A 22,672-nucleotide genomic window follows, 5' to 3' on the forward strand; every position below is an offset into this window, starting at 1 on the left:
CCTTCAACAGGTGACAGATTAAGCAAACTGTGATACTTCCATAGGATGGAAGACTACTCACAGGAAACAAGGGAATGAACTACTGATACATAGCAACCTGGTTGAATCTCTGGCAATTATGCTGAAGAAAAAAATCAGTCTCATCATTTGCGCATTGTAAGACTCCATTTATTTTTGATATGAGAAAATTATAGAACTAGAGAACAGATTGGTGGTTGCCGAAAGTTAAGGAGAGTCCTAGAGGTGGAAGCCAGCTATGTGACAACAGAGGGCAACATGAGGGATTTTGGTTGTGAGGGAAATGTCCTGAATCTCGATCGTATCAGTGTCAGTATCCTGGTTGTAGTATTATACTATAGACTTACAATGTGTTAGTACTAGGAAAACTGAGTAAAGGAGAGAGGGCATCTCTCCATATTATTCTTACAGTTCCATGTAAACCTATAATTTATCTCAAAATGTTTAATTTTTAAAAGCCAGACAGTGGGGCAAACATGTGGCATCGCAGTTAATGCACCGTTTGGGACACCTGCATCCCATCTCAGAATGCAGCTGTGGGTTTGAGTCCCAGTTCCATTCCTAATTCCATTTTCCTGATAGTGTGCTCCCTGGGAGGCAGCAGATGATGGCTCAGGTCCTGGCGTCCCTGCCGCCCACATGGGAGACCTGGTCAGAGTTTTTGGTTCCTGACTTGGGCCTGGCTGTTGTGGGTATCTGGGGAGTAGTCCAGCAGATATTTGTCCGTATGTCTGCTGTATGTCTGTCTCTCTCTATGTGTGTGTGTGTTTCAATTAAAAATAAATGAAATAAAAATCAGACCTCAAAAAGAGGAGAGAAAGAGTAAGGAGAATCATAGAATCCATGTGATATTAGCTGAGTTCCAAAATTGTTGCAAAGATGAAGGCAGCCTCCAACTAATGTTACCCTAGTAGTTTTTGGACATTTCATAATACCCTTAAAATAGTTGAAGAACCCTTAGGATGCCTCAGTTCAAGAGCTAGGAAGTAATGCTGTAAATACCTGAGAATATAAAATGCAAACCTGATGTTACTGTTCCTTTATGTTGTATTATTGATAGATATATGGACATGGTATGAACAAATATCTGAACATGTGGCAAAGCACAGGGCGATGTTTTGAAAAGGTACGGTTTTAGAACAACTTGAACAGTGAGTCCACATGCATAACATTAAGTGTAGTGACCCGAGCTCTTGCTTATCCTGTGGCCCTCCCTGGCCACTTAACAGTCACTTAGTCTCACAAAACACAGGAATGCCATTAGGCAATGTGACCTTGGAACTCCAGTGGCCCATTAATCTACGTTGACAGAAATGATGTGACTTTGTGATCATTGGGATCAATGCAGACTCTTCGCAATCTTTGTAAAGTTTGTCATGGAACCTTGGCAAGTTGAGCTTCATTTACAGATGTGAAAGGAAGAGTGTAGTAGGGAAGAGCAAACTGAATGTGTCACACTCCTCTTCAACATCTTCATGCATTCCTTCAGGACCCTATCAAGTTAGAAGAATTTTATAATGAGCAAAAGATGAACAAAACGGAAGGGAATGAATTTTTAGGAGAAAAAAGATCAAAGATAGAGTGAAATTTTGTTTTGTTTTTCAAGCAGTGAGGTAGTTTTAAAAATTTCTTGGGTCCAGCACTGTGGCACAGCAGGTAAAGCCACCACTTGCAGTGCCGGCATTCTGTGTGGGTGCCGGTTCGGACCCAGCTGTTCCACTTCTGATCCAACTCTCTGCTATGGCCTGGGAAAGCAGTAGAAGATGGCCCAAGTGCCTGAAAAAGCTCCTGGCTTGAGATCTGTCCAGCTCCAGCCACTGCAGCCATTTGGGGAGTAAATCAACAGATGGAAGACCTATCTCTGCCTCTGCCTCTGCCTCTTTGTTAACTCTGCCTTTCAAATAAATAAATTTAAAAAAATCTTTTAAAACATTTTGCATGAATCTTATGTGCTACGTGATGACAAGAGAAAACAAGCATAATGAATTCACAAATTATATAATATACTAGAAAGGAGTAAATGCAGTGGGGGGGGGGGGCGGGAATCAGAGCAGTGAATGGGGAACTGAGAGTCCCTGTATGCAATTTTTTAAAATGTTTATTTTACTTGAAATTCAGGGTTACACACACACACACACACACAGACAGAGAGAGAGAGAGAGAGAGAGAGGTCTTCCATCCGCTGATTCACTCCCCAATTGGCCACAACAGCCGGAGCTGTGCTGATCTGAAACCAGGAGCCAGGAGCTTCTTTAGTCTCCACATGTGTGCAGGGGCCCAAGGACTTGGGCCATCTTCTACTGCTTTCCCAGGCCTTAGCAGAGAGCTGGAAAGGAAGTGGAGCAGCTGGGACTCGAACTGGTGCCCATATGAGATGCCAGCACTGCGGGCGGTGGCTTTACCCACTGTGCCACAGCGCCGGCCCCCTGGTATGCGATTTTTAACAAGGAAGTTAGGGTTGATGCCATTGAGAAGATGACCACTGAAAAGAGGCTGTGGGAGATGAGGCTGTGTGAGTACCCGGGGGAAGGGGATCTAGGGCAGAAGGAATGCTACAACCCCCTTGAAGCCCAACTCTGCCCCTCTCATTTGAGGACCAGTCTAGAGGCCGTGAGACTGGGCTGGGCGCAGGCCAGAGAGAAGCAGACATTGTGATCACGGAGGTTCCAGGTGGCAAGGGCAACCCTGCAGGCCGTGACTCTGAGTGGATCAGGGGTCACCGCAGAATTATGAGGAGTGACATATGTGACTCAAAACAACGATGCTGGCTGCTCTTTTGAGGATTAACAAAGGCAGAACAGAGACAGGGGAAGAGCAGAGAAACCACTAAAAAGCTGTTGGAGGGGTAGGCCACCTGGCATGAGGTTATGACACACTTGGGATTCCGCATCCCCATATCAGAGTTCCTGAGTTCAAGTCCCAGCTCCGCTTCTAATCCCAGCTTCCAGCTAATGCATACCCTGGGAGGCAGCAAGTGATGGCTTAGCGCTTGGGTCCTTGCCACCCTGTGGCAGATCTGGATTGCATTCAACTCCTGGCTTCAGCCTGGTTTGTCCAGTTGTGGCTGCTGCAGGCATTTGGGAAGTGAACGAGTGAATGGAAGATCTCTCTGTCTCTACCTGTCTCTATCCCTCTCCCTCTCCTTCTCCTTCTCCCTCTCCCTCTCTCCCTTCCTCCCTACCTCCCTCGCTCGCTTGCTCTCTCTCCCTCCCTCCCTCCCTATCTCCCTCCCTCCCTATCTCCCTCCCTCGCTTTCTCTTTCTCTCTCTCTCCGTATCTATCTGCCTTTCAGATAAACAAATATGAATTTTCAAAGGAGCTGTTGGTGCAAGGTGACAATGAGAAGGTGAGCGGTGACAGTGGCTTGTGTGACCACGGTGGAAGTGCAGGCGTGGGGCAGTGGTCAGGTGCTGGATGTGTTCTGAAAGTAAAGCCAATAGGATTTCCTGTCGAACTTGAAGTATGGGTACAGAAGAAAGGGGAATGCAGATGGCTGCTGTTTTTGACAGCCGGAGGCTGGAGCTGCCAGCTGAGCTGGAGGGACCAGCATGGGGGAAAGATCATGACTGAAGCTGGGCACGGTACGTTTGAGACATCCTTCAAAGATCCTCTGGGTCACCAAAGAGTCAGTTGTGTACAAGAGTGAAGAAGGGCTAGGCCAGAAATAAAAATGTGGACACTGTTGCTTGCAGATGGCCCTTCAACTGTGCACCTGGCTGGGGTGACGGAGGGATGAGAGTGGGGGAGAAGAAGTCCAAGGGAGTGAGGCTTTGGAGTATCCGATGTCCCTAAAGAAGTTGGAAAAAGAGGGAAGGTTATCAAAGGAGACTGAGAAAGAGCGATCAGGAAGGCGTAGGAACATTCAAGAAATGCATGTTGTGCTGGAATCGAGTGTCGAAGGCATATTCAGGAAGAGAGTGATGGAGCTCTCGGGTAAGATGAGGACAAAGAATTGACCTTCCGATGTGGCAATGTCGAGATTATCAGTGACCCTGACAAGAGCAGTTTCGGCAGCGAAAAAGGGCCAAACTCCTGTTTGGTTGAGAGAGGACAGGAGGACAGGAAATGGAGAAAGCGATGTAACTCTTTGAAGTTCAGCCGCAAAAGGAAGGAGAGAAATGAGAGAGGAGCTGGCAGGGGAAGTGAGTAGAGAGACATTTGTTTTTTTTAAAGATAGAGTAACAGCGTGGCTGAATGCTGCTGGATCCAGCAGGGATGGGGAAGCTGGTGACACAGGACAGAAGGCGAGGTCCTTAGAACAAGCATGACTGGCATGCATGGAGGGAGAGGCAGAGTGTTGGGCACTGCAGCTGGAAACTGGGCAGGTGTTGTGGTGGGAGAGGGTGGCCCCTCTCTTCTGAACACTTCCACTGTATCGGTGAGATGAGAAGCACAGTACCGTGGCAAAAGTGAAGACAGGGTAAGAATGACAGAAGTTCAAGGTAACAGGATGCAGGCATTAAGTATCCAGGAAAATGGAAGAGTGAACTAAGGAAACATTATATGATTTGGGGGCAGCAAATGTTGAGAGCCATCAGTGAATAAACAAAGCCTTTGTCCTTGTAAATTTTGCACACTGCAGAGTGGACAGTAGTGAACATAATCACACCAAGTACACTCAGTGTATAACGGGCAGCTGCCAAGTCCATGCAAGTCTGGTCACATGGCTTGTGTTTTCCATCAGACGTGTTCTGCTGCATGGTGTGGGCTCACAGTGGTTGGGGAACTTGAATGAGCCAGGGTTATGGTTTTCTTTTTTCTTTTCTTTTCTTTTCTCTTTTTTTTTTTTTTTTTTTTGACAGGCAGAGTGGATAGTGAGAGAGAGAGAGAGACAGAGAGAAAGGTCTTCCTTTTTGCCGTTGGTTCACCCTCCAATGGCCGCTGTGGCTGGTGCACTGTGGCCGGCGCATCGTGCTGATCCGAAGCCAGGAGCCAGGTGCTTCTCCTGGTCTCCCATGCGGGTGCAGGGCCCAAGCACTTGGGCCATCCTCCTCTGCCTTCCTGGGCCATAGCAGAGAGCTGGCCTGGGAGAGGGGCAACCGGGATACAATCTGGCGCCCCAACCGGGACTAGAACCCAGTGTGCTGGCGCCGCAAGGCGGAGGATTAGCCTGTTGAGCCACAGCGCCGGCCCAGGGTTATGGTTTTCTTAAGTAAGTCTCATAAAGGGAGAGTGCAAGGGGGTTTCCGGGCTGAGTTATGAAGGAAGAGAGGACATGAAGGGGAGGACAGGGGTGAGGAACAGTAAAATGATGACAAGTCAGTGGTTTGAGGGATGCATTGAAGAATGAATATGGGAACAGACATTTGGCCTGGAAGTAAAGGTACCAGTTAAGATGCCCATGTCCCACATCAAGGACCTAGTTCAGTTCCTGGCCCTGGCTCCCAAACCCCTCTTCCTGCTAGTGTAGACCCTGGGAGGTAGTGGTGATGGCTAAAGTAACTGGGTTCTGGCCACCCACACAGGAGACCTGGATTGACTTTCTGCCTCTTGGCTCCAGCTCCAGCCCATTTGGGGACTAAACCAACAAATAGAAGCTCTATCCATATTCTCTCCCACCCTCTCTCTCTCTGTCCTTCTTAAAAAAGGAAAATGAATATGTTGAATTATCTGATACACTTGAATTTGATCCATCTTCTCCAACCCCACATCCCTGCTCTAGTTCATGTTGTGGCTAATAATCCTGCCCAGATTAAAACTCCAGCTCCATCAATTACAAAGTTTGGATTCCATGTCCATGCCTGTTGAAACACATTATCTTAATTCCTATAGTTTCATAAGAAATATTGATGTCCAACAAGACAAATCCACAAATAACCTATACTTTTTCAAAATAAAAGTGAAATTTTCAGGAAAAAAACAGCTGAGAAAATTCATCACCAACTAAAGGAATACAAAAGAATTATTCTTTAGGGGGAAGGGAAAAGTTCCAAAACTGTAGCTCTGAGGTGTAGGAAAAAGAGAAGGCAAGAAAATGATAAGTATATAGATAAATGAGTACTAACTAAAAGTTGTAACATTCCCATCCCGTAAGATTTATAAATCTGTAGAGAATGTTAGAGTACATGGTGACAACAGTGTAGAAGTCAGAGGTTGATAAATACAGCTTAAGAGTTCTGAAATGCATGAGTTGCAGAAGAAAATAGATTAAAGACTTCAGTGTAAGACCTGAAATTATGAGACTATTAGAGGAAAACACAGGGGAAACACAACAGGACATTGGAATGGGCAAAGACTTTTTGGGTAAGGCTCCCCAAAAAGCACAGGAAACAAGAACAAAAATAGACAAATGGGATCACATCAAGCTCAAGAGCTTCTGAACAACCAAGAAACATCAATAGAAGAGGCAACTTACAGAATGGGGGAAAATACTTGCAAACTAACTGTCTGGCAAGGTGTTAATGGCCAAAATAACAGCATCATAATAATAATAGCATTTAGCATTAGCAAAATAATAGCATTAATAGCATAAAACATTCCAATTTTTAAAAGCCAATAGATGCAGACATTTTTTGAAGGAAAACATAAAAATGGCCAAAAGGCACATGAAAAAATGCTCAATACTACCAGTCATCAGAGACATTCAAATCAAAAACCACAATGATATTATTCAGATTAGATTGACTACTATCAAAAAGGCAAAAGATAACAGGTGCTGGTGAGGATGTGGAGCAAAAGAAACTCTTGCACACTGTCGGTGGGAACGTAATTTAGTACAGCCATTGTGGAAATCAGTTCGCAGGTTCTTCAGAAAATTAAAAATAGAACCATCATATAATCCAGCTCCTCCCCACCTCCCCGCCACTAGGTATAAGAATAGACTTCAAAAAGTTCATGGCAAATGGAATTTTCTTTCTTTCTTTCTTTTTTTAAGATTTATTTATTTATTTGAAAGTCAGAGTTACACAGAGAGAGAAGGAGAGGCAGAAAGAGAGAGGTCTTCTATCACTGGTTCATTCCCCAGTTGGCCACATTGGCCGGAGCTGCACTGATCCAAAGCCAGGAGCTTCTTCCGAGTCTCCCACGCAGGTGCAGGGGCCCAAGGACTTGGGTCATCTTCTACTGCTTTCCCAGGCAGTAGCAGAGAGCAGGATCAGAATTGGCGCAGCCAGGACTCGAACTCGAGGCTTTACCCACTACGCCACAGTGCCAGCCCCTGGAATTTTCAAAAGGCAAGTTTGTTTCACTGCAAAAAAGAAGTGACATCTATGATGGCACTTTCATAATACACATTTTACATCATCTTTTTGAAGACCCCAAATATACCCAAAGGAAATGGAGTCTGCCAAAGACGCTTCTGCCTTAAGATTCTCTAGGAACCCGAGAAAACTCCGAGCAGCCCTTGCGTTAACAAGACACAGAAGCAGCGGGGACGGCAGGTGATCCCGCTACCTGATTAGCAAGAGGGAGAGCAGTGCTTGTTGACTGTGCCGTATTTGACGCTCTGTACTAGGTACTTTTACCTAGGGGAGTCCTCCCTTGATATTCCAGGGGGATTAACTGGCACCTTTACTTCCAGGACTCCCCAAAAGATAGCAACAATCTGCGGGTGCTCAAATCCCTTATATAACACTGGTGCCGTATTTGCATGAAGTCTGCTGAATACTTAATTCTCCCCTAGATGACTTATACTATTTACTACATTGTACTTCGTTGTTGAGCTATACTGTTTAGCGAATAATGACAAGGGAAAAAAAATAAAGTCTGCACATATTCGGTGCAGGGGTCTCCTTTAAGAAAAAATACTTTCCATGTGTGGGCGGTTGGCTGAATGCAAGGATCCGGTTCATTTACGCCTCGCTATCACCTGGGAAGCGAAATGCTTGCATGCACATTTCATCTGTGAGCAAAGTGAGGCCTAGAACCCAAAGCCACACAGTGGGCGAGGGGCGACGGCCTGAGGTTGAGGCCTGGCCGCTCCTGTTAGGAACCTGGAGGTGCCAGGGCGTGGACAAGTGCGGGGTGGGAGCAGGGCGCCCCGCTGGGTTGTTAACGACGCTGTCACCAAAGTCTCTCGCAACCCCAGCTTTCTGCTCCTCTGACTACCACAGGGCACCGCCAAGGAGCCTGATGCGGTGGCGCCGGCCCTGGACGAGGCCTTCGGATGCCACGCACAAGAGGGAGGCCAGCGGGGTGCGGGTGCTGGGCGTCCGGAAACTGGCGCGGCGTGGGGTTACAAAAAGACCAAATGAGCGCCCAGGAGCCGCTGCGCGCGAGGCCCGGGCCCCGCGGGCTTATCGGCAGCAGCTGGCGCGGCCCGGCCGGGGCTGGCGGCTCGCCCGGGTGGGCGGCAGCGAGCGCGGGCGCCGGGGCCCTAGCGCGGCGGCGGGCGGCGGGAGCTGCTCCTGGGGGCCCGGGCCCTCGCCCCCGCAGCGGCGGGAGGTGTCGCTGGGGCCGGACGCGTGCGGGGAGCGGGGCGGGGACGGAGCCGCGGCGGGCAAAGTCCAGAGCCCACGGCCGCCGCAGCCGTGCGCCCGGCGGCTCGCAGAGACGCTCGAGGTCCGAGGTGAGGGAGGCGGCGCGCGGGTCCCCGGGGCGCGGGCGCGGGGTGCAGGGGGGCTGCTTGCCCCGCGGGGCCTGGCGGGGGTCGGGGGCGGTCCTGGGACTGAGGCGTGGTCTCTCCCCAGGCCGAGATGGAGCTGGAGGCTGTGCGGAACGGCAGCGCCCGGCGCCCCTGGACAGCCGAGGGCGACTTCGGAGTGGGCGGCAGCAGGTAACGTCGCCGGCTGCCTTTGCCTTACTGGCGGATTGGCCAGGACAAGTTCTGCCCCGAAAAGCGGTCGAGGCGTTTGGCCTTCTTCGGAGGGTCTTGTGTGAGGCGCGAACCTTGGAGTGCTGGCAGCGGGGGAGACCCCGGGGTGCTGAGGGGCGCGCCCCCAGGACCTAACTCCACGCGGCCACCAGCAGCCTTCCTCCCCGCCGTCCCCCGTTTTCAGCTTAAGGGGGGGCCTTCGCCTCTAGAGTGGTGCGCCCTGGGCCACGGCGGTGGAGCCCTGTCCGCTCGCGTCCCCTCCTCCTCCTCCTCCTTCTCGCCCTTCCCCGCCTCCCACGGCCAGCCTGGGTTCCCCATTTCTTCTCTGGGGTTTCGGGCACCGGAGCCTTGGGGAGCCTGTCTTCCCAAGCCGTGCTTGCAAACCACCTCTTGTTCAAGAGCCAGGGGGCGGTCCCTTGGCTTGGGACCCCTCTCCCAGGCCTGGGCCTAGGCCTGGATCTGGGTCCCCCTGGCCCCAGGAGGCACCCTTGACGGGGAGGGGGGGTGGGGGCAGATTCCTCCAGTCGGTGTGTATTTCTGCTCCTCTCTCACTGTGGGAGTAGTGAATCATTTTCGCCCTTAGCCTCAAATAGTTTATGAGGCTATTATGGTCTGGGAGTTCACTCTAGGCCACTGAGAACCAATGGTCCTGTGTCATCCAGAGATCACCCAGGGGGACACGTTTATCAGGCTCTGAGCTGGACCTCCAGCTGCAAGGGGCCTGATTAGCTAACTGAAAACGTGCCTATCGGATGCGTAAACGGTAGCATCTTGGAGTCTGTTAACTAGCGTGCACAGAGACACTGCCTCACTGCTTCTTAGAACCTTGGTATTAATTCATAGAAACTGTAATTTTGCCAGGTAGAATTGGAAAACTGATGGTTTCATTTCTGGAAGAAAAATGGGGTTCTCATCAGCTGGCGAGTTAGGCTGGCACTGACTGGGCAGCCTATTAATAGCTGGTGTTTTCCTGAAGAAGGCTGCTTGTGCATTGCACTGGCTGGACATCTGATGATGTCCCTGCAAAAGATGTAGTGACACTGAAGTCCCCGACCTGAGACTCACAGAGTTGAGACTGTATGATTATGACGTTAATATAATAAGGCTGACTTTTGTAATTGCAACCCCAAGAGGCTGCTGCCAAGGAGGCCACGCCCACACCAGTTACTGGGGCTTACTGAGTTAGCTGTGTGCGTGACCTGGTCTTGCTGCTGTGGCCAGTGGCACATTGTTTTGAGTAGAGATAGTGGTAGATGTTTTCCCAGTGATTTTCCTAAATCCATAAGGGTCAAGTGCTATGAAGACAACTTTATCACCTACATGGATAACTGCATCTTAGGTAAGAAAGAGAAATCTCCGTCCCCATGGAGTTTGCTACTGTGTGGGAGACAGACGTAAGTAGTTTACATCCTAAGTCAGCTGAGCTACCGTTAGGGAAAGCATTTGTCAAAGTTAAGGGAAACGGTGCAAGGGGGAAGAACTTGGCCATTGTAATCGGAGTGCTGAGGGCAGCTTTTATTCTGGAAGCGATGTTTGGACAAAGACCTGGAAGCAGGGAGAGGAGAGTTGTCTGTGAGTATCTAAGCAGGGGTGGCTGACCATGCTGAAGCACCGAGGGAGAACAAGTCTGTGTGTTCACAAAGCAGCAGGGAGGCCTGGGTGGCTAGAGAAGAGGAAGCAGGGGCAAGGAATTAATGATACAGATCACATGGGACTTTGGGGCCAACCTAAGGACTTTGGCTTTTATTCTGTGGAAAAATGGGAGCCACGGTAGGTGTGTGAGCAGAGACGTAACACGACATGATTTGCTATACAAACGATTGCTCTGGTGCTGGTTGAGGATGGACTGGAGTGGGGGGAGGGAGAGAGGGAGGGGGAGGGGGAGAGGCCAGGCAGTAGGCTGATCTGCTGTAGGGACTGGCCAAAACCCTGAGACTTGGAGTTGAATTCCAGATGTATTCTGAATGTAGAACTAACAGGATTCTTGACACCACTCTGCACAGAGTGGCCTGTACTAATTTTAGCTCAACATGCATTTTTTTAAGCAAAAGAATTTAATTGACTTGGCAGACATTTTGTTAACATATTCATCTTGCCTCCATGCGTGAGTTCTGTAGTGCAGGTGGCCATTCTTGCTTACCCAGATGTCCTTGCAGGACCTTGGACAGTTACCTCTGTTCTTGGTGGCTGTCTTGCCTTGGTAAGCCCGATAGTCTGACCGTTGGTGGACATCACTCAATATTTGAAAATATTGCAGTAGTTGAATATCCCATCTACTAACATTTATGTTCAGTGACTGTGAAACATTTAGTAATCATTTTAAATGCAAGCAATTTTATTTACAGCAACCAAGACAGGAAGAAAATGAAGAAAGTGAATTTGATTGGACCGTTAACGTTGGTAAGTCATGAGACACTAAATGACATTAATCTTATGCTTCATTCAAGTTTGGGACCTTGAATTGAGTCATAGACTAAGATTGTGTGACGTTAGTCCTCCTGTGCTATCTTAGGGTTGGCTTTTCAGAGTCCAGGGCCCACGCTGTCAACATAAAAGAGGTAGGCAGGATGGCCCTAGTCCTTCAGCCCTGCTTGCGTGGGAGACCAGGAGAAGCACCTGGCTCCTGGCTTCGGATCAGTGCGGTGCGCCGGCCGCAGTGGCCATTGGAGGGTGAACCAACAGTAAAGGAGGACCTTTCTCTCTCTCTCTCTCTCTCTCACTGTCCACTCTGCCTGTCAAAAAAAAAAAAAAAGTAGGCACAGGCTAGCTGTGACACGTGGCAGAGCTAACTGGTGTATAGGGAAATTGAAAACAGGAGATGTGTTAGAGTCACTTGAAACCTACCAATTTCAAGAAAATACATCTCTGCATTTGCTTTATGAAAAGTCACCCAAGTTAGCTTTAAAAAGCTTGCATGTGAAGAAGGTTATTGTTAACTGAAAACATTAAAGCAATTAAGAAGTCTGTTCACCTTTAGCTTCTAGGAATATTGGTTAACATGAGGCAGCTGGTAGGAATTCTGATTATGCATAAGCGAGTTTTTAGTGCTTTTCTATTGGTACAAGGTAAGCTCAGTATTTTTGGAAGAAGTCTAGTCTGTTTTTCAATTTTAGCCTGTCTCCGAGAAGCAGCCCAAAAAAGTGTGTGCCCAGTTTTGGTAAATGCGATGTGTTTCAAAGTCTGATAGCCACTATTGATAGCAAAGAAATTAGAATTAAGTTGTGTGTCAGCTTAGTAAATAATTGGATGAAAAGGCATCAAAACACCCACCCTCTCCACTCTGGCTACACAGTTCTCACTCACCACAAAGCCCATATTCATTCTCCCCTTCCTTGTCCTCTTTGTTCATTCGTTTAAAAAATCTGAGTAAGAGTTTTAAAATGTGTTAATTTAGTGCTTGGGGAAGATTGTTTAATGCATACGCTTTGACTCTGTCCCCTATAATTGATAAAAATAGAACAAACCTTATTGTAAAGCATAAAATTTCATTTCAACGTTGAAGTTTTACTTTAAATTTTCTTTACATTTAGTCTTTATTCTGCCTCTGAATAGATTTTTATTTATTTTTGTTCTGAAAGAGGTCGGGACAAAAGTTTGCTCTAACAGGAATTAAAAACAGGTTTTTTTGTTGTTGAAAATCATTGAAAACAAATTTACTTGGTTTACTTGAGCTATTGCTGTTAAATTCTCTTAATTTTAAATTAAGCTTGGAGTCTATAAAAGTATATCCAGTTAATATGAGGAGCATTGCAAGGTTCCCGAGTGTCATGTAAACATTTAAACAAACTGAAGGGATCCCTGCATGACCGCCTCTCCCTGTGCTCTTGTCTGTGGTTGATAGATGCAAATTCTCTGTCTTCCTAAGGCTTCTAAAAATGAATGCTGGGGACATTGGTCCCATCTGTGCTATTTTAGGAGCCTTTCCCCATGTACTCTTGGCTTTCCCTGCTCCTTTGTTTCACTCCACACTGCTTAGCTTTGGGCCTTCGTCTCTTGCTGTAAGTTTGCTTTCCTAGTGTGTTTGATGGTTGGATTTGTCCCCTACCACGGGACCCCAGCTAAACTTCTAGAACTCGTTGAGAATGGTTTGTGTGCACTTACACGTGCATGCGCACACACACACACCCACACACCCCTGTCCATACCATGTGCTCCAACCTCAGACTCACATGGGTACTGACCCATTCTGCACTTGATCTGACCCACTCTGACTCAGCCTTGGCTTTCAAAGGCCACACCTGACTCATCAGCCAATCCCCCATAACTGTTTCTTATCCCCAGAAGAGGGTGGTGCGGGGGGAAGTGGGCAGAGGGCAAAGTTTAAAGAGAGGAGTCGCTGTCGAGATGGAAGCATGAGAGGAGGAAGTTGTCTGGAAGGCAGAAGAGGAAGGAATAAACAGTGAGCCAAGGAAGGGTCAGTTGGAAACAGGGAGCAAAAGAGCAAGCAGAGCCACAAAGCTGGCTGAAGTTTGCAGGCTTATCTGCAAGTTAGTCCCTAGGGCTGCGACTCCTGGTGGCGCCCCTTCTCTCCGTAGGTGGTGAAGGTCCTTGGTGCAGCCCACCAGGCATTCGGTGCCTCCCTTTACATCCTCTCCCACGCTTAGTAATGTGACCCTCAAAGGGTTCTTAGCGCTTCTGCAGCTCCTGGTTGCTTTGCTAACTGAACTTCAGCATCCCCTACTTCCTCTGTACTCCTTGCTTGCTCTCCGGGTAACTGCCCTGATCTTCAGGATTCTGCATGAGTGCCATCTCCATGAACGAGACTTCCCTCAAATACACACTTAGACACTCAGTGTTATTTGTTACACTTCCCAACAGGGCTGCCTTTTAAATGCTAGCTATTTTCACTTGGTTTCTTGCACACTGTGTTTCTGTACTGAACCATAATACTATCCCCCACTGAAATGTGCAAAATTAAAACTAGAAATATTTTTAAAGCTTACTTGAATAGTGGGCTCTTATCCTCAAAACTCGGAGGATCTGTTTCTCTGTGGTTTTGAGTCTCCCTCTGACTGTTCTGGATGCTGTGTGGGAGGGTATGACATGTGTGCACATGTGTGTGCACTTCATGTCTGCCTTGCTGTCCTTAACTCACTACCTCGGGGATCCTGGAGGAGCCAACAACGTTTCTTAATGGAACCAAACCTTTGTCTCTTCTGATTGTGTTGTACTCATTCACCCAAATCAGATACCAAGGAAATAGAATTAGATTAATTTCCTTTAGGAATGCAAAACAAATAGAATCACAAATCAGTCATGTTAGTGATTTGGCCTGGAATTATCCCTTTTCTTCTCTGCACTTATTTGCAACTATTAAGCAGCATTGACTGTTAGCAGAAATCCACACAGCACCTCACTGTTAGAAACAAGCTAAGTATTTCCCTTTTCTCCCCAGTTTCGATACTCTGATTGGCAGGATAAATTGTTTATGTTGCTGGGCACCATCATGGCCATAGCTCATGGATCAGGTCTTCCCCTCATGATGATCGTGTTTGGCGAAATGACTGATAAATTTGTTAACACTGCAGAAAACTTCTCCTTTCCAGGTAAGCATTTCTCAACTTTTTTTTTTCCAATCTGTAGTGTTCCTTTAGCTGGGTAAAAATGTGGAAATGTGTGTTTCTGTTCATCATGTTGTCTAATAATTGGAGCATTGTATCTCTCCAGACATCATAGAAGGAGCTGTGAAGTTCTTAGAAAATTCCTCAGATATTCATTTTAATGTCAAGATATACAAGTATGGTGAATGACTTATAATTCAGGCTAAGGAAAGAGTAAGCTTTGCATCTAAATAAAGTGGAGACATACCTCTGCTTGACTACTGTGTAGCCATAGAGTCTGTCTATGTAGTGTCATCCTACTGGGATTACTGGTGGGGTTCTGAATGTAGCAGACAGCATGGGAGTTCTTGTGGTTATGCTCAGCTTGTGGCTCCGCTTCAGGGTTTTATGTTTCTCTCCTATTCCCCTTTTTAAAAAAGTATACCCAGTTTGTGAGTCTAATTTTGGTGGTGCTGGTAGGGGGAAGTCAACCAGGTAGAGTACTTCATGAAAATGTGAATGGATTCAGTATGAGCGTGATATGCCTCGGAACTCACTTGAAGCCTTGTAATTATTGCCACGCCAAAGGAATCCCATGAGTTAGTGTCTTCCAGAGGAGGGGCCCTGGCAGGAGCACTGGGGTGGACTTCCCATGGACATAGTCCTTTTCTTATTATCAGAATTCCACGTGGAAAGGGAGATTTCCATGCTTGTGACCAAGCCCAAAGACTCTAGTCCTGCAAGGGCCTTGTGGGCACCAAACTGGAGAAGGGTGGGTGAAGTTTTATTGGTACACAGATGGCATAATAATAAAAACTGAGCATGTAAAGGTAGCTTTCATAGCAAAGATAGCAGAAAAAGAGTATGTCATATCAGTAGCATTCAGCAAGAGTTTTCTGTGTTCATGGATCAAGAACTGCATATTTAGTGGGGACTTGAGTGTGATTACCCAAGAGAATATGATTGCTTAATGAATACAATAAGATGCTTACATGGATGTTGATAAATGTTAGTGCCATTTAGGAATCTACTGAAAGTGTTCTTTGAATGGTCAAAGCAAGCTCCTACAGAAACAGTTTACTTATTCTCAAGTGCTTTTGTCTCTGCAAAAACCTCTGTGTAAAATGAACCCAACAGTAATAGTGATTACTCATTATATTTATCACTGCACTTATGCTGTCTCACAAAAGAACAGTCCTACAGAGTAAGGTTAACATTATTCTCCATGATAGATGAAGAATCAATGTCTTGGAGAGAGTAAGTAACTTGTCCATAGTTTTACTAATGATGAGTGTGAGGACAAAATTCAAACCCAGGTCTTTCTGCCATCAAAACTGTAATCATGACCATATATGTATATTTCTCCAAACCATAGGGAAAAATAAATGTTTGGATTGTATATGTCTGGCCAGTGGCAAAAAACTTAATGTAAACACCAGTTAGAGTAGGACAGGATAATTTAAAAAGTCTTTAAGGAAGTTGGGGAGGTAGGAATTTTTTATTTGTTTCCCTTCTTGGAATACATCAATCAAAAATAGATTCCTATTCAGAATTTTTAAAAATTCGATCGGGTGAGTGTTTGGCCTAGCACCTGTTAGGGTATCCACACTCCCTGTTGGATTGCTTGCGGATGAATACCTGGTCCAACTCCTGATTACAGCTTCCTGTAACCCTGGGAGGCAGCAGGTAGTGGCTCAAGTAGTTGAGTCCCTGCCATTCACATGAGCCATTTGGATGGAGTTCCTGACTCCCAGCTTAATACCCTCTCTCACCTGCCCCCTCTATTGCAGGCATTTGGAGAGTTAAGCAGTGGGTGGAAGCTCTTTCTCTGTCTTGCATTCTCTCTCAAGTAAATTTTTAAAAATTAGAATAACAGATGAATGAATAATCAAAATGTGGTTTATATATATAATGGAATATTATTTAGCCCTCAAATGAGAGGAACTTCTGACACATTCTACAGTATTGGTGAACTGTGAAAACATAATTCTAAATGAAATAAGCCAATCAAAAAGACAAATATTGTATATGTCCTCTTACATGAGATTTCTGGAGTGGACAAATTCCTAGAAGTAGAAAATAGAATGGTGGTTACAAGGCTGGGGAGAGGGAAATGGGGACATAGGATTTCAGTTGTACAAGATGAAAGTGTCAAGAGATCATTGTACAACAATGCAAATATACTTAACACTACTCAACACTTAGAAATAGTTCATATGGTTTCATTTGTATGTATTTTTCATAATTTTTTTAAACTCTAGCAAAATAGTGCAGCTCACTAACATTTGACAAAATTTTTTTAAGATTTATTTGAAAGTCAGAATTACACAGAGAAGAAAAGGCAGAGAGAGAGAGGTCTTCCATCCGCTGGTTCACCCCCCAACTGGCCACAACAGCTGGAGCTGTGCCCATTTGAAGCCAGAAGCCAGGAGCTTCTTCTGGGTCTCCCACATGGGTGCAGGGGCCCAAGGACCTGGGCCATCTTCCATTGCTTTCCCAGGCCATAACAGAGAGCTGGATAGGAAGTGGAGCAGCCGGGACCAGAACTGGCGCCCACATGGGATGCCAGCACTGCAGGTGGCGGCTTCACCTGATACGCCACAGTGCCAGCCCCTGGACCAAATTTTTTAGTGTTGTTTTTACTGACACCAGAATAATTCTACACCGTTCTTATCTGCAGCGCTTTGCTTGTTTTTTCACTTGTTACTAATTGTGCAACTGAATGGCTTTGAAACTGGATGTGCCTGACAGTTGCTGTGTCCTGTGCCCAGGGTCCAGTTCAGGATCTGGGGAACGGCACAAGCGATTGACTTACAGATCTGTGACTGCTGAAGTGTTAAACTCGGGGGAGCTGCCAACCCTGCCTCAGTAGTCTCCAAGTTATAAGCACTCCTCTTTATGACCCTTGGCCCTCTGTAGCCACGTTTGTTATTAGTGCTATTAGCTGTTTGGAGGATTTGGAAGGGGAAGTTCCTCAGATGTTAGGACTCTCCATTGCCTGCCCTTGATAGTTGGTAAAAATAATATTTTCGTACCTTTGGAGAAAAGGAACTCTTTAAAGGATACTGGGTGTCAGGGATATGTTTAGAGTTGTAGAGTCTAGCAGAATCATGGGAGTTGGGAGCAGACAGGCAGGCACTTAGCTGAGGTCCTGGGTCATCTCATAGAGATGTTGCTTGTTTAGAGTCTATTCTTTAGAATTGTTGGGTTTTTGGACAACTAGATTTCATGGGAGCCAAATGAGAAGAGAACATTAGTAGGATAAAAGGTCTCAATTACAAGAGGATCTGACAATGACTGACTGTGAACAGAGCTCCATCCTGTCAACACAATGAAGCTACTTCTTTCAGGGTGATTCCCTAACAATGATTCCGTTGTACAGAAACTACGCACTGAACATTTCACATGCAAAACCTTAAGGACAGTTTTTCTGCAGTATATTAAGAACTTAATATCTTTGATGCCTACCCTATGTGATTACAATAATCTAGGAAATGCAAACCCTTGCATTTCCTTGGGGTTGAGGGGAAAAGGCATTTTTGAGTCCTGAGTAAGCGTAGTTGACTGCCCTTTTTGCCTGAGCTGTGTGGGAAAACCCCAACTCTTTGTTCTGCACTGAATAGTTCTGTATGGTGAAAGAAGTACCCGGAAGAATCAAGAAAGGCGGACATTGAGTTGCGATACAGAAGTGACATTTCCCCATCATCCTCCATGTATACCTTATTACTCAGATCCTTCACTCACTAGCTCATTGACCACTGGCAAGTCACTTAGTCTCTGCACTCCTTATCTTCTCATCTTTGATAGAAGATAATCATAGATTTGCTGATAGAATTAAGAGAATTTAAGTAAAGTGTCTGGATCATAGTCAGTGATCAGTAAATACTGGGGAAAACTGAGAACTTGGAAGTTAAACCACCCTTCCATGATTGTTTCTCCATCCATAGGATGGATGGGTTATATGGGAGGTTTCTGAAACAGGCAGCTTCGAGAGTTACCCATTTCCTTGTTGTGGGAGGCGTTCTGGGGTCTGGAGTGGGAGTTGCCAGCTTGGTATGTTAGAAGCGACTGCGGTGTTTTCTCAAGGTCCCCATGTGATTATAACAGAGTGTAGGTGTTGAGAACTGCCAACATTGGACAAGGCCAGATCCCCAGGTCTCTTCTGAGGGTGCACCAGCCACATTGACCTCCCCGTTGTCTCCACATTGCAGGAACTTGATCTCCTGGGGGACTTTTGGTTACCAACCCAGAATTAGATGGCTATTCTTGGCCTGGGACCCTGAGAGGAAGCAGGTCAAATCTGGGATGCTGTTTCCTAGGAGGGAGAGAGTTTGAGTTACGGATTCTTAGCAAGAGAAGCTTGAGGGAAGAGCTCAAGAAGAGGAAGACTTAGGTGAGATTTCACCTGATTTCCAAGTTCAAGGGGAGAAACAGTCCACAGTGGTTTCTCCAGATAGCACAGGTTTAGAATTCTTGTCTGCCTGTGGTTCCAACACAGTTCCAGTTTCCTGGACCTGGGACTCCCTGCAATTGTTTAGGCAACCTGAGCTTCTCTGTGTGTTCAGCAGAGTTTCTGCTTTCTTAGAAAGAAGGAAGTGAGCGTACAGGACTGAACCAATGAGAAGCAGAACAGGGTATGATTGCTCCAGGGCCCCAGAGCTGAGGAAGAGCTGGATTCAGAACCAGAAAACCACCACCATGAGCATCCCTGGGAGTTACGATCCTGACGGCCAAATTAAGTCACAGTCTGGGTCATTACCGCTAATGGTAGTTCAAGTTTGGAAGAAATGGGAACCTTATCTCCCTTTGGAAAAAGATAAGGAGGATACACAAGGCCCAGAGAACATGACCCCTGCGCTGTTTACACATGATAAAGGAACAAAGAGATGGGCTTGTGTCCTGGCCCAATGCAGCAACTGCTGTGCTGCTGTTTTCCGCTGTTATTTTGTGAATGCAGTAGATACAGGTTGTTTCCTTTTTATTTTGTCACTTTTTTTTTTTAAATAAAGTGAAACCAAATAATTTCCCCACTGGTCATTCTGTAGAGGATGGCCAGAACACCGGGGCTGACTTTTCCCTCTGCCACTGCTGGCTGTGTGCCTTTGTGCCTCATTTTCCTCTTCTGTATAATGGCGGTGCATACAAACCAGTCCAGGGGCAGGTGTCTGGTGCAGCGGCTGAAGTTGCCATCGCAACGTCCACCTCCCATGTCAGAGTGCCTGGCGCGGGTCCTGGCTACTCTATTGCCAGTCCAGCTTCCTGCTGATGTGTATCCTGGGCAGCAGCAAGTACGTGATGGCTCAGCTCCCTGGGTCCCTGCCACCCATGTGGGAGACTTGGATGAGGTCCCTGCTCCATTCTCTGTCTGCCTTTCAAATAAAAAAATTTAAACCTTTAAAAAAATAGACCTACTTCATAATGTTAGGAAAAGCAAATGAATTGATACGCACAGAGTGCTCAGAGCAGTGCCTGACATGTGGACTGTGCTTTGAGAATACCCGTCAGCAGCGTGTGCAGTAATTGCCGGTGCCCACCGACCCGTCTTCCCTCTCTCTGGTTTTCCTCCTTCACGGCGGATGTAATTCAGCTTTTGCCCTTATTACGTCCTTAGGACACAGGTAAGACAAAAACAGATGCAAAAACTGTTTACAGAAGCAAGTGGCTGTAAAGTTCTTTGAGCCACCCAAAAAACAGAGTGCCCCCAAAGCCCTGTGTTGCCATGTGAATCATTGTTTTTGTCTCTTCTGCCTCCTGTGTGCTTTGTGCCCCTGGCCTGGCTCTGTACATCTGTGTGTCCTCGGAACCTGCCCCGCTGAAGGACCTGAGACTGCCAGGTGGGGAAGAGCCTGGGAGGGCTCATCTGCACCATCTGGGGCTGTGGGGTCCCATACCTAAGCCCCTGAGCTACCTAAGTAGAGAGTCCATGAGAGTATGAAGAGTGATTCTTAGCTACAGCACCTTTGATAGGCATTTATTTTTACATTTCTTTGATTTGAGAGGCAGAGATATAGAGAGACACAAAGCTTCTATCCACAAGTTTAGTCCCCAAATGCTGAAACCAGGGACTGGGAAATATAATCCAAGTCTCCTTTGTGGGTGGCAAGAGCCCAGGTACGTGAGCCATCACGACTACCTTCCAAGGTCTGCATGAACGGGAAATTACATTCAGGAGCCAGAGCCTGGAAAGCAACTCGGACGCTCTGATAGGAGGTGCAGGCATTTTTACGAAAAGATTTATGTGTGTACATGTGTGTGTATTGAAAGGAAGAGTTATAGGGAAAGAGAAGAGCAGGGAAGAGGTATCTTTTGTCCACTGATTGACTCCCTAAGTGCCTGCCAAGCTGAAACCAGGAGGCTGAAACTCCGTCCAGGCCTCCCATGTGGGAGACAGGTGCCCAAGTACTCGGGCCATCAATCACTGCTCTCCCAGGCACAACTGGGAGCCGAATCTGAAGCGGAGCAGGTAGTACTGGAACCAGCACTCTGATGTGGGGCATCTTAACCACTAGGCTAGACATCTGCCTTTCTGTGTGTTTCATGTGCTTACATTCTTGTTAGATTTTAAGCATCTGGCAATGCCTATTAATAGTACACCCTTTAAAAATACTTTTTGTTTTGTTTTTATTTAGTGAATTTTTCATTGTCGCTGCTAAATCCAGGCAGAATTCTGGAAGAAGAAATGACTAGGTAATTTATGTATGCATTTGTGGTGTACTTTTTTAATGTTTCATTTGAAAATGCTTTCAGACTGCAGAGTTGTAAAAATGCACAGAGACTCCTGGGCTCCTCTCCCAGGTGCTCTGCTGTCATTTCTGCACCACCCCGCAGTTTGAAGTCAGTTGCATAAAACATAGCCCTTTTTTTCAGCATAGTTCCTAAGGATAAGAGTATTTCCTTATGTGTCTGTATTACAGTTACCAATTTCTATAAATTTAATATTGATAAGACGTTTACCTGATGTACCATCTACATAATGATTGTGTGGTACATATCGGTTAATGTTGCTGACTAAAGTGATTGCCATCTGTATGCGGAAGGTTTCTGTCTAGACATAGCTTGTGAAATTAGATAAAAAATCCATTTGGAAGTGTTGAAACTGCCTTTGTTATTTTAAAGTATATCCTTACTGATTTAGCTAAGTTTTCCCTCCAAATTAGAATTCATGACATTTTATCACTTAAAATATTTTCAACTTCTGTCAAATAGAAGATGTTTTTGGTTCTTTGTATAAACAATATGGATAAACTCTAAGAGCCATGTCACATACTCAGTCTGTTTGTTCCTGTATTTGCAATATGCATGTAGAAGTGAGTTTTTCCAGTACAGCAGAATATGCATGCGTATAACACCGTGAGGAAAGACAAGTTAAGTTGTGTCTATAAATTGTCAGTATCAGTGAAAGATGAATCATTAACAAGCTTGTTTTTACAGCTAAGTGTAAACACCTGTTTTCTTTGGCCAATAGTTCACGCAGGTAGACTTGCCATCATGGAGTTCATGATCATCTCATAATTTGAGACAAAACTTTACTGTGTGTTTGTTGTAATATCCTTTATAGTCTTTCCTGAAAGAACTGAATACAATACTTAAAAGAGCCTTTCTGATTATTTTCCAGATATGCGTACTACTACTCAGGATTAGGTGCCGGAGTTCTCCTCGCTGCCTATATACAAGTTTCGTTTTGGACTTTGGCAGCTGGCCGACAGATTAAAAAAATTAGGCAAAAATTTTTTCATGCTATTCTACGACAGGAAATAGGCTGGTTTGACATCAATGACACCGCTGAACTCAACACACGGCTAACAGAGTAAGTGTGTCTGTGATGTCACACTTTCATAAAGGATTTTCCACTGACTGTGAAAGTTTGTCAGGAAGGTTTGTTAATGATAAAATATGTCTAGGTGAGCATTTGCCCTGTGCTGAGACCGGCCCTTGTGATGGCTGTGTCCTGCTGTATATATAGCCTGTGAAGCATACTTTGCATAACTTTTAGCACCTCCTCCCCCATGGTGTAGTTGGTGCACTCGAGGACAGAGCACACTTCTCGTCTCGTTCTTGCTTACATCTCCTAGAGCTTTCTGTAAGCCTGACAAGGGCTACGCCCTCAGTAAAGGCAGTTGAATGAGTGAATAAATGACAAATTAGTTAATTCACAGAGAGACTTGCTTTACCAAGTGTTGAGTCTCCACTCATTCAACAAATATTTGAGGACCTATGGGTTGCCAAGCACCATTCTAGGTGTTTGTGATGTGTCCATGAACAAAGCAAAGGTCTTTGTCCCTTTGGTGCTGATGTCCCAGGAGGGGGTTAGGAGGTCAGTCTTTCATGATGGCAGCACTGGCAAGAGCTCAGTGAGCAGATG

General features: G+C 46.0%; 1 protein-coding gene across 3 annotated transcripts in view; it reads left to right on the top strand.

Moving 5' to 3' along the window:
- Positions 1-8,374: 8,374 nt before the first annotated feature.
- ABCB4 (ATP binding cassette subfamily B member 4) overlaps positions 8,375-22,672 on the top strand; it is a 72,500-nt gene continuing 58,202 nt past the window's right edge. Inside the window, exons 1-6 of one of the 3 annotated variants that reach the window (XR_009864619.1) lie at positions 8,375-8,524; positions 8,646-8,731; positions 11,116-11,170; positions 14,166-14,316; positions 20,940-20,997; positions 21,926-22,117. Coding sequence is in view for 1 of the 3 variants with exons in the window: in XM_062179163.1 (XP_062035147.1) it covers positions 8,652-8,731; positions 11,116-11,170; positions 14,166-14,316; positions 20,940-20,997; positions 21,926-22,117 (536 nt within the window). In the remaining 2 variants the exon portion in view is untranslated. Of the gene's footprint in view, positions 8,525-8,645; positions 8,732-11,115; positions 11,171-14,165; positions 14,317-20,939; positions 20,998-21,925; positions 22,118-22,672 lie in introns of those variants that run through there. The other 2 variants (XM_062179163.1, XM_062179164.1) reach the window with 2 other exon arrangements.

The sequence above is a fragment of the Lepus europaeus genome, chromosome 20 (genome assembly GCF_033115175.1).
Source record: "Lepus europaeus isolate LE1 chromosome 20, mLepTim1.pri, whole genome shotgun sequence".
Taxonomy (NCBI): domain Eukaryota; kingdom Metazoa; phylum Chordata; class Mammalia; order Lagomorpha; family Leporidae; genus Lepus; species Lepus europaeus.